The following is a 12,398-nucleotide window of genomic DNA, read 5'->3' as shown; positions in this document are numbered from 1 at the left end:
TCTTCCTGTTTGCCTGGCCACTCCAGGGAGTTAGGTCAGGTGAAGGGGAAGAGAGCAGAGGGAGGGAGAGACTGGAAGGATGAGTGAGGTCGGCCCTCGTCAACTCCAGCTGTGTGGGGATATTGGTATACAAATACGTACTCCCATATCTACTTTAGGCCTTAAGAAATTGAACACCAGATTTCTAGCTGCTTAAAGAATAACTAATTTATTATGAGAATCCACTTCAGGTGTACCTGGTGAAATGGATTATTATTTGCAAGAGTTCATAAAATCTTTCTTTCTTTTTTTTTCTTTTAGAACACCACAGAACCTAACGCATAGATGCATATGAAATGCAATAATATGTATGTTTGTTTTAGAGGTATTTTAAAAATACTCCTTATTGGTGCTGATACAACAGGCTATCATGGCTATCATAATAGAAGTTGTGATCACGAATCTTGTAGTTAGTAATCCCTGTTGTGTCCCTGCACTGATACTCCCAAGACCTGAGTTAAAGTTCTGCCCTCTCTTAAATTGCAGAGTACAGCTGCTGGCTTTTAACCATGGTCCTGCCTGTAGATCAATACATTTAAAAAGATTTTACTTAAATGGCATACCTCCAGATCTACCTCATAACATAATGCAATGACACTTTTGACACTATTCTTTAGGACATTAGTTCTAAAAAAACCCGATTTCTTCTCTATTCCGATGTGTTTGTGAAAATAGCAGTGGTAATGAATTACTGGAAAATTTCAGAGTGTGGGAAACTACACTGGTTTTTTGTTTGTTTGTTTTTATTATTAAAACTATTATATATCACTAGAGGATGACTGACCCATATCTTAGCTGTAGCTGGGCTAAAGATTACTAATGTGGACAAAGATTTTAGTTTTCCAGGTCCATAACTGAACCTGAAAACTAAAATAGTGCTTGACTCTAGGTCAGATTAATTTACAATTATTTTAAATGTTTTTGTAGAGAAAAAGCACAGAATGCATTTGCATACTTACTTCATCTAGTACTGCATTGCGTTTTGCTCTTTGCCGCTGACGAAGAAGCACCAGACCTGCTATGATATCAGATGGGACGATGTCAAGGTCTCGGAAAAACTCAGCAAAAAGATATGCGATTTCAGAGTAAGCATCCTGAAAAATCCAAAGAGGAAGAAATGGGACATAAATCTGTCACAGGGAAAAGATAAAGAGCTGCACCTTGTCAATAGGCTGGTCCTGAAAACTTCTTTTTCAATACACATTTTCAAAATTCCCTCTCTGATATAATTAACACTCTGATTTATTTTTCATATATCATTTCTGGCTCCATCTAAACACACAACTTCGCTAGATTTATCAGTCACGCTTATTTCCTACTCTTCCTCCGAGAAGCTGAAAGTGCTAATGAAGTTTTACTTTATTTTGTTGCATAAACAATCACACTGATTAAGCTTCAAGGCTAAATGAAAATTTGAACTCAGAGCTGAGATTCTATCCAAGATATCTTCATGTGTCACATATGCCAAAAGACCACATATGTCTATTTTCTAATGCTACCAACTGCCAGTCAGATAATTCTGGGAAGCTCACAGCAAGGGAAAGCTCCTGTAGCAGTTTGAGAGGGCCACACTTTTTAGGACTGTCATGGTTGCTACAAGGTATCTCAAGTCCCAAAAGCCATTCCAAACAACAATCAAAGATGGAAGTGAAGGTCTGGTCACTTCTGGTTTTGATTTCCCTCCCATTAAAAAAAAAATTCTAGGCATTGGGGTATTGAGAATATAAATTTGACTACCAGGCTCCTCAAAGTTGCCCATCCTTGCTATAGGGACACCAATAGCACTCCCATTTTATCTGCACCAAACACAGTAGGCATGAACCAATTTGTATAAATAAAATCATGTTAAAAAAGGAGTACATCCACTTCAAATTCTGTGGTTTTATGTATCAGGACTTAATAAAAATCATTTGGTCCTTAGCAGGTCTGAAAATTAGCTAAAACACAACCTCAGATGACAACAACACATAAACTCTGTGCCATGATATTTTACAAAACTAAAGCCAAAATGGACCTTATGTTTCCACAGCTTGTAGAACCACCTTTAGCAGCAATAACTTGAAGTGACTGTTTTCTGTTTGAAAATGATTTCTGTATCAGTCTCTCACATTGCTGTGGAGAGCTTTTCGCCTACTCTTGTTTACAATATTACTTCATTGAGGTTTGTGGACATTTGTTTATGCACAGCTACCTCAAGGTCCCGTTACAGGATTTCAGTTGGGTTGAGGTCTGGACTTTGCCTGGGCCATTGCAACACTTTGATTCTTTTATTTTTCAGCCATCCTGTTGTAGATTTGCTAGTATACTTGGGATCCCTGTCCTCTTGGATGACCCAATTTTGGCCAAGCTTTAGCTATCGGACAGATGGCTCCAGAAATCTAGATGGCTCTAGATTTGACTCTAGAATACTTTGGTATAAAGAGGAGTTCATGGTCGACTCAATGACAGCAAGGTGTCCAGGTTCTGTGGCTGAAAAACAATCCCTATTCATCACTCCTCCACCACCATGCTTGACAGTTGATATGAGGTGTTTTATGTGATATGCTGTGTTTGGTTTTCACCAAATGTGGTGCTGTGCCAAACATCTTCACTTTGGTTTTGTCTATCCAAAGGAAAGTGTTCCAGAAGTCCTGTATTTGTCCAGATGCAACAAAATTCTGCTAACCTAGCAGTTCGAAAGCATGGAAATGCACGTAGTTAAATAGGTACCCCATGGTGGGAAGGTAACAGTGTTCCGTGTTTAGTCGCGCTGGCCACGTGGCCACGGAAACTGTCTATGGACAAGCGTTGGCTCCACAGCTTGGAAATGGGGATGAGCACCACCCCCAAGAGTCAGACATGACTGGACTAAATGTCAAGGGGAACCTTTACCTTTACCTAACTTTGCAAACTGAAGCTGTGCTGTCATGCTTCCCAGACTGATAGACAGCAACGATTGCTTCTCTACAATAATTGCTAATGTGTCTCTTCCTTGGCACTGTATTAACACACACCTGAATGCCCCAGACCAGCAAACTACGAAAACTTTGGCTTACTGAGAGCCATTTGGTTAGCAGTACCTGACTGCTACTTAGCCTCCTAATTTCTATGGAAACAATAAGAGTATGCTTGTTTTTTTTTTTCACAAATGGCTTCTCCATTTTGGCTTTATTTTTATAAAATAAATCATGACACAGTATAATATGTCATATGTTGTTGTTCACCTGAGGTTGTGTTTAGCTAATTTTCAGACTAGCTAAGGAGCAGATGATTTTTATTATGTCCTGATACATAAAACCATAGAATTCAAATAAAGCGCATTTTTTTCATATGACTATACATTATTAAATATATTAAATATACCATATTTTTCGCTCCGTAAGGCACACCTTACCATGAGACACACCTCATTTTTAATGATACTGTCATCCATGTTGTGCCCCTTAATTGATACTGTCATCCATATGGGCACCTTAATGTCACCAGCCAGGAATTCCTCTGTATTACAGTATCTGTGTACAGTGGTGCCCTGCATGACGACGACAATCCATCCCATTGAAATCGCTGTTTAGCGAAATCATGGTCTTGTGAAAACCTTTTCTCCATTGGAATGCACTGAAACCCGTTTAATGCGTTCCAATGGGGAAAAATCGTCGTTTTGCGAAGATCGCCCATAGGGCAGCCATTTTGTGAAGCGCCGATCAGCAGTTAAAATGGCTGTCCTGCGAAGCATCAGTCCTGAACACATAGGGAAGCGATTTTTCAAAGCCGCCGATCAGCTGTAAAAAATCGTTGTCTTGCAAAAAAACGGTCCGCGAAGCACGGACCAAATCATTGTCCAGCAAAAATCGCCCACTAGAATCACTGTTTTGTGAATCGCTATAGCAATCGCAAAACCTTATCGTCATGCGGATTCGTCGTTTTCAGAGGTTGTCGTCTAGCGAGGTACCACTGTACCTGGACGAGTCTTCTCCCTTCCTCTGCAGTGCTCTCCTCTCTCTCTCTGCTTCCCCCGGCATCTGGCTGGTCACATGATCTGGCTGTCCAGTAAGCGGCGCTCGTCCTACAGGGCTGCTACGGATGCCCTGTAGTACCAGCACTACTAATGAGTACAGAACCCAGCTGCGTATGACAGTGGAATGGGTTCGGGGGGGGGGGTCTGTTAAGCCACCACCATTTTACCTAGTCCCAGCAGCTTGAGGCAGTGTCCTTCCACATCAGCGTTGTAAAAAAGATGTAATTATCAGACTGACCACTAGAGGGATTTTTACAGTATTCGCTCCATAAGACGCACACACTTTTCCTCCCACTTTTTTTGGGGGGGGAGTGCGTCTTATGGGGCAAAAAATGCTGTATATTAAATGTATTAAATACCATTCCTTGGAGTCCCAAATAGGCTATGGCTCCCCAGAACTATCTACACAAGGTTATCTCATTCATAACTACTGTGATATTCAATTCCCATGGTATTAAACAGAAATGTCACTTGATCTGTTAGGAATTCCTTTCTAGCTTTTCATAATTAAACAGAATATAAATGCTGAGGGGGAAAAACTTCCCTCTCTGGTCCACTGGAAATGTAAAAATCTCAGCCACTTTACTATGGTTAAGAGATTGATAACCTTATCTTAGTAACAGGGCATGATCAGCTTGCACTGCAGGTCCACCACCTAAGTGTAGAAAAGTCTCAAAAAAGGGGCAACAGGACAATGAGCCTCTATGCAGCAAGCATGACTGGACATTAGGAACCATTCCAAGTCTCTTAAGCATGAGATCAGAAGATATGTAAGTTTACCAGACCACAGAGTTCTATGAAATATTTCCTGAAACTGATTTTCTATGTTATACTTACTGCTACAGTCTTAGAACACCTGATTGTCATTGGCTGGCCATGGTATTTGCTCTTTGGTGGAAAGATAATGGCTACTTACTGACTGGGAATCTTTTGTTCGTGTGCAGCAAAGAAAAACTTTCAGCCTTCGGGTCCAGCTGCTAGCCTGTCCTTCCTCCAAGCGGTGCCTATAATAAACAGAAAAGTAGCATTTACTGTAGATAATCAGGCTCATAGCACCCAATTGGAAATAAAAAGAAAGCCAGCAGACTGACAAAGGCAGCATTAACACCTAGAATATTTACAACAGAAACTGATTATAACATGGAATAATTGTGAACAGCTCTGAACTATATCTGCATTCAAATCTCATACAACTATTATCAAGGGATTTGCAGACATTACAAATAAGATACACCCTACAGATATTTTAAAGAAATTCAGATATGATTCTGGAAAGATGGTGCAAGGTACGCAGCACTGAGAAGCACCCGCAATTATGGATGCAAAAATATAACAAAGTCTCTGACTCTAACCCCTCAACATTTTCATAACCAGTAATGACACCACTGAAGTTCAGAACCAGAGGATTTATATGGACAAACTCAGGCTCCCCTCCAGATATTAGGAACTGCATACGTAACTCTGACATTCACATATTATTTTTAATAGGATCACCGCCAGCCAGTTCACAAGTCACCTGCTTTCCTAAGCAAACTTATCTTGTAGCTCAGGAACAAGTAACAGTCAAAACCAGGCTCAAGAGTGTCTGGCCCTTAAGAATGAGGCACACAATGCTTGAATTATTTACAGCCAACTCCTTATGCTAGCCATATACCTTGAACCATAATTATTTTTGGGAAGGATACATGTAAATGCCAACTTTGCAAGTTTTCTTCAAGAACAGTTGGTATAATGACAATACATATACAATTTTCCAAAAGGTTTGATCAAGACAGCTTGGATAAGCTAAATACGACAAATGGTGGGGAATTCACTCATCATTAATAACAAGAAATAGTATTACTGGGTGGGGAATGAAAATAAAGTACAGTGGTGCCTCACACAATGATGTTAATTGGTTCCAAAAAAATCAACGTTGTGTGAAACATCGTTCTGTGAAACACCATTTCTCATAGGAATGCATTGAAAACCGGTTAATCCGTTCCAATTGGAACGGATTGCCATCGTTCAGTGAAAATCCCCATAGGAAACATCATTGAGTGAAACAATGTTTCCTATATTGGAATGTATTGAAGCCGACTCAATACATTTCAATGCCTTTGCGAAGTCCTTTTTCGCTCCTGTAAAAGTGTCTTACAATGTTTGGACGCTGTTTTAAATGATTGCAATGGTTAGTCCACCTCCTGAAACCTATGCAAACTGATTTTGGTGTTGTTCTGACACTTCGTTAATTTATGATGATTTTTTGAATTTTCTCCATTGGAAACCATTGGATGGTCTGTCTAATGGTTTCCAATGGAAAAAACAAAAAATCATCATAAATTAACGAAGTGTCAGAACAACACCAAAATCAGTTTGCATAGGTTTCAGGAGGTGGACTAACCATTGCAATCATTTAAAACAGCGTCCAAACATTGTAAGACACTTTTACAGGAGCGAAAAGGGAGATCGTTGTGTGAAAATCCCCCATAGGAAACATCGCTGTGTGAGGCAGCAGATTTAACAGAAAAAGGCATCGTTGTGTGAATTCATCATTGTGTGAGGCACTCATTGTGCGAGGCACCACTGTACAGAGAGGGCAGACATTATGAGCCAATGAAAAGCAGTTAAAACTTCACTATGAGTACTAAGACTAACACAGCTACTTCTATTTCAACACGTGTAAGAAAAATAAAAGCAAAGGTTTCATTGCACTTTCACAGATATATTTCAGTGTGAGTTTTTGTGGATTACAAATCAATTATTCAGATACATGGAGCATAATTGTTACATTTTTATATGCCACTATGCATCAAAAGGATTAAATAAAAACTAAGGATTCTTGGCCTTTCATGCTTACATGAAAGAAAAACGACTTGGAAGAGGCTCTTTTTTTCATTCTAATGTTCCTTCACTGATTCCCAAAACAACTTCTAAAAGATGAATGATTTGTATTAACAAAAGAAGAATCCACAAAAAGTCTTTTTTCTTTGAGTTCCCTCTTTTTTCCATCCTTTGTTTCCACAATCGCTTGATAAATACTTAATTCAATAGCAAGAGCTATTGCAGATACATGGTGGTGTGACCAACAAGGGCTGTCAGCAGCCAGTCAGAAGGTCCTGGTGCAGATGGGGACTCACCCAGGTGCAGTGAGAAGTGTTCCTTTTGCCTGATAGTCCTTCCTTGGGAGTTGTATAAGGGGATTGGTTTCCCTATTTGATTTATTTTTTTAAAAAACTGTTATTTCATTAATATTCATTCTGTTAAAGGTATATATCGTGAGGTGTTTTGATGATTTTCCTTCTCATGTATTGTTGTCTACATAGAGAATAGACTGATTCTCTGCTGCGCTGTCTCTGTTTTTTTAGTAGTCTTTGAGGGTTCTTTAGGGTTTGGGGGGTATCAGACAATATGAAGGAGAACAATCTAAAAGAGGCTTTGTCTTTCACATTAAACAAAAGGACCGGCATGCTAAAAACAGAAACAAAAAAGACATTCTTTTTTTAAAATGTTGTATTTTTCATCATACACATCCCTGATATCAACAAGCAGTAAATTCTTTTTGTGACATAATTCTGGCTTCAGCACAACTTTCTGTAAACTATCTCCATCGACACTTTAAAGAAACAGCCTGATACCAACTGATAGTCAAGCTGATTGCTGATAAGGATGTCTATATAACCAGTACTTTGAATGTTCATTGCTAGAATTAATGGTGCTACTGTCATTTTGAAAATAATTTCCAGACACTTTTGCGCCTCACTTGATCCCAGCTTCTCTACCCTTTACACTCTACATATATAAAAAGTGTGATTTAACTGTTAAGGAACTGGACTATAACCCTCAAAAGCTCAAGTAAAATAAACCTGTTAAGTTTCAAAAGTGTCATAGTAAATATGCTTTTATTTTTGCTCTATTAATACTTTGATATGTTTCAACTTGATTTCATTTTGTAATTTTTAAAAACATGAGGTTCTGGCAACATAAACTAAAGCTGTAATCCTATACAAACTTAACAGGAGCAAGTCATACAGAGTCAATGGACCTGGCTTCTGAGTAGATATGCAGTGGATTAAACAGTAAATCCAGTGCAGTGCACCACTAATACTTTTAACATTCATAGAAATTTTCTGAAATACCTCCCATTGTACTTACTGATTAATAGGAGCAATGTCCACAAAAATGACTCATTATGTGAAAATAAACATTAAACACGAACTTGACACAATTTTATGTTACTGATCCCCAGACTATAGTTTATTTTTGTCCAGTAAAAATCTCAGTAATTAAATATAGATCCAAATGTTATACAATATATTGTTAAGATCTGAAGATGACGGCTGAAACAATAGAATCTGCCAAATGAGACAGAACTCAAACATTGAAGTATGTAGATTTCAATATTGTGCTATTCTTTTAAAATAAAAAGGGAACTTGTTTCAAGATCTCTTTCGTCAAGTACAATCAAGTACTCAAAACTTTGCACTTCTAAACATCATGTCCTTTCCTTTTCTATGGATTAAGAGACTACATCTACTAAAGATGGGATTTTTGTTTGTTTTATACAAAAATCACCAATAATTCCTCTGAACAGAACCCTGGGAGCAGCAGTCCAAAAACAGTAATTTAAAAAGCTTTTCTTGCCTCCATATGGCCCCCACTGCCACTGTATTGGTATTTCAAGAAGAAAGAAACTGTTCCTGATGGTGCCTGGGAGAGGGGCAAGGTTTAATGGGAGTCCCAAGAAAGCATGGGAGTGACACAAAGAGCTACCTATTACAAGGCACATCATAACCTGCTTTCCAAACTGTCCTGGGTGGCTGTATAGAGTGACAGCAATAGAGTAGAAAAGAAGAACAGTCTATATGTGTTATTGGCCATATTACAGAAACAAAATTCAACTTTGGAAAAAAATTAAGGAATGAAAATAGATAAAAGATACACAATTCAGCCAATCTCTGAAGTGGTATTTGACAAGTTCCTTGCCTCAAATTATATGTCCTCAAGTTACGTTGTCTCCTCTTTGTGGCTCGCAGTTTGACAAAGGTCCGGCCTGTTGGGTCAAAGACGCATAGGACAGTGATGCAGACACTCAGAATGACGACCCAGTTGCAGACGACCATTCCTGATGAAACAGAGTGAAGATTCATATGTCTGGTCCATAAATGGCAGATATGACTCTTTTGGCCAGTACATTATATTCCTGCAGCAACAATCTTGATCTTTACCAACAAAAGTGAAGGCAATTTTTGTATAAAACAGATGACAGCACCAAGGTTTTTGCATGCACAGATTACTTAAAACATATTTAATTGGATGGAAGGGCATTAATTATTTATGCATTGTTGATGTCTTCAAAGGGATTAAGTCTCTACAGGTATTCCAAGCATTAGAAGTGGAAACAACTATGCACACAGAAAATGAATTCAAGCAAAAACTTCCAAGTACATACCCAAAGTGACACTCTTGGCAGTAACATCATTGCAGGAGCTGTAGTACTGAGTTAACCAAACAATGCCCACAATAGCATAGATAAACTCAATCACCAAGATGGCTGAAACAATAAGAACACAGTACACAACAGCAGCATTATTGTAACAAAATAATACGTTGTTTTGAGGGCTATCAGAGACAGCTATATTGATGTCAGTAGCATCACAGTATTTCTTATCTATAGTTTTTTTTTGGCAAACTAATTTATTTTACTACTAGCAGTACTAGCACTTTCCAATCAACAGATAACACACGCATCAACCTTTTTTTGGCTAAAAGATTCAAAAATTAATTTTAGGATGTTTTTTTCTTATTTAAAATATAAAGAAAATTTCCTAATATTGCTCTATATTTACACTTTAATCATTTTAACAAAATGATACTTAAAGAAGAAAGGCACATTACATCCTATGTATGTAATTTAGAAAACAAACATCACAAATCCCATCTTCCTTTCTATGACTGTTAAATGTCTTTGAACAGCCATGGCTAAGATCATCAGCAATTTTTGCATTTCTCCTACGTTCTCTCACCACAGCATGTGTACAGGTATAATTCCCATTACCCCATACTTTCTACATCAGATGAAGTGGGCTCCAGTCCCCCAAAAGTAATATCAAATAAAACTTGCTAGTCTTTAAGATGGCAGAAGACTTTTTGTTGATTTTCTTTTTTAACATTATACTATATTCTTAGGTCAAGCCTATTTATTGGTTTTCAGCAAAGTTTCAGTCTGTAAGACCACAATGAAGCTTCTAGAAAAGCTACCGACACTGCTGTAATACAGGCATACACATTTCAAATAATGCTCATGACAAGTACCACATTTTAGTCTCTCCCCACCAGATGCCTGCAGCACTTTAGAGAATTGTTTTAGAAGTTTAAAAAGCGACAAGTTAATTTATTTTAACATTTTCCCTAGAAGCAACACTGCTGAAACTGAAAGCCACATTTTTCTACAAAGGGCTCCATTCGCCTTTAGATATATCTCCAGTTGTAATTATATAGTTGCAAATTATCATAGATAGATGACACTCCCATCTCACACAGTTCAACAAAGGCCTTTGGGAACATTTCAGTTTCCATTGATGCCCCACTTCACCAACAGGTTCCTCTCAGATCCCTTACCATTTGAGCCCTCTAGCTGCATGTGTTCCATAGTCATACATGTTGAAGTGCATGTGTCATATCAATAGCAATGTTAGACACAACTCTATTCCCTACCTCTACATTAATTTCTGAATTTAACAAATCCTTTTTTCCCCAAGGGAATCAGAGCACCTCCACTGCATCACTCAAATGCAGAAACGTGAATCTAACTTCACAACAATAGGAGAATTTGTACTAGCAGCATTAAATAGGGATTTGGGGGCAATAGCTGTACACGCATGTCAGCTTGTTTGAAACAGCCACAATTTTACTGGTTAAAGTTCTGCAAGTTTGGACGTGGCACAGAACAGGTTGCCTACTATCCATAAGATGCTACCATCCTAACTTGCATACTAGATGAACATAAATCAGAGATGGTTGTTGTGGGTTTTCGGGCTGTCTGAACAAATCAGAGAGTCAATCTTGGGATTACCATGATGCGAAGCAATCATGTGAGCCATTGTGCAACTGAAGCATATACACTGATCAGCCATGACATTAAAGCCACCGACAGGTGAGGTGAATAACACTGATTATATCATTACAATGGCACCTGTCAAGGGGTGGGATATATTAGGTAGCAAATGAACAGAATTTCACATGTAGGAAGCAGGAAATAAAGACAAGCAAAAGGATTTGAGTGACTTTAACAAGGGCCATACATAGTGATGGCTAGATGACTAGGTCAGAGAATTTCCAAAATGGCAGGTCCTGTGGGGCGTTCCTGGTATGCAGTGGTTTTTTTTTTGTTTTGTTTTGTTTTGGTTAGGCATCCCTCAGTCTCAAGAGACTATGGTAACATGCTCTGTATGAAGGACTTGGGACAGCATCTAGTGTAACTGAGAAGGCCAATTCGAGAGTGACAAAGCAGACTGAATGCTTAGATGTCAAGGTTTCCCATCTGTTGAGGTCCATTCCTAAGGCCTTCAGATCCCGTTTGCAGATATCCTGGTATCGCAGTTGTGGTCTCCCTCTGGGGCGATTTCCCTGTACTAATTCTCCATACAGGAGATCCTTTGGAATCCGACCATCAGCCATTCTCACAACATGCCCAAGCCAACGTAGACATCACTGTTTCAATAATGTATACATGCTAAAAATTCCAACTCCTTCTAGGACTACTCTATTTGGAACTTTGCCCTGCCAGGTGATACCAAAAATGTGTCGGAGACAATGCACATGGAACATGTTCAACTTCTTCTCCTGCTGTGCATAAAGGGTCCAGGACTCACTGCAGTACAGGAGTATACTCAGGACATAGGCTCTATAGACCTTGACCTCGGTATATGCCGTCAACTTCTTATTAAGCCATATTCTCTTTGTGAGTCTAGAGAACATGGTAGCTGCTTTGCCAATGCATTTATCCAGCTTGACATCTAGGGAGAGAGTGTCAGAGATTGTTGAGCCAAGGTACACAAAGTCATGAACAACCCCCAGTTCTTGTGTGGAGATGGTAACAGAAGCAGGTGAGTCCATGCCCTGGCCCGTGACTTGTGTTTTCTTCAGACTGATTGTTAGTCCAAAATCTTGGCAGGCCTTACTAAAACAATTCATAAGTTGTTGGAAGTCTTCAGCAGAGTGGGCAACAACAGCTGCATCATCGGCAAAGAGGAAGTCCCGCATGCATTTCAGCCAGACTTTGGTCTTCTCTCTCAATCTAGAGAGATTAAAGAGCTTTCCATCTGATCTAGTCCGGAGATAGACACCTTCTGTTGCAGTTCCAAAGGTGTGCTTCAGCAAAAAA

At 38.9% G+C, this 12,398-nt stretch overlaps 1 protein-coding gene across 6 annotated transcripts in view; it reads right to left on the bottom strand.

Moving 5' to 3' along the window:
* Nucleotides 1-12,398, bottom strand: part of DAGLA (diacylglycerol lipase alpha) — a 166,040-nt gene that overhangs the window by 44,916 nt on the left and 108,726 nt on the right. For all 6 annotated transcript variants that reach the window (XR_012082376.2, XM_072985529.2, XM_072985528.2 and 3 more), the window contains 4 exons: nucleotides 9,465-9,566; nucleotides 8,999-9,137; nucleotides 4,950-5,037; nucleotides 999-1,133 (listed from right to left, as the gene is read on the bottom strand). Coding sequence is in view for 5 of the 6 variants with exons in the window: in XM_072985529.2 (XP_072841630.1) it covers nucleotides 999-1,133; nucleotides 4,950-5,037; nucleotides 8,999-9,137; nucleotides 9,465-9,566 (464 nt within the window). In the remaining variant the exon portion in view is untranslated. The remainder of the gene's footprint in view (nucleotides 1-998; nucleotides 1,134-4,949; nucleotides 5,038-8,998; nucleotides 9,138-9,464; nucleotides 9,567-12,398) is intronic.

The sequence above is a fragment of the Pogona vitticeps genome, chromosome 1 (assembly GCF_051106095.1).
Source record: "Pogona vitticeps strain Pit_001003342236 chromosome 1, PviZW2.1, whole genome shotgun sequence".
Lineage (NCBI taxonomy): Eukaryota > Metazoa > Chordata > Lepidosauria > Squamata > Agamidae > Pogona > Pogona vitticeps.
This window is presented reverse-complemented; position numbering and strand designations above follow the sequence as displayed.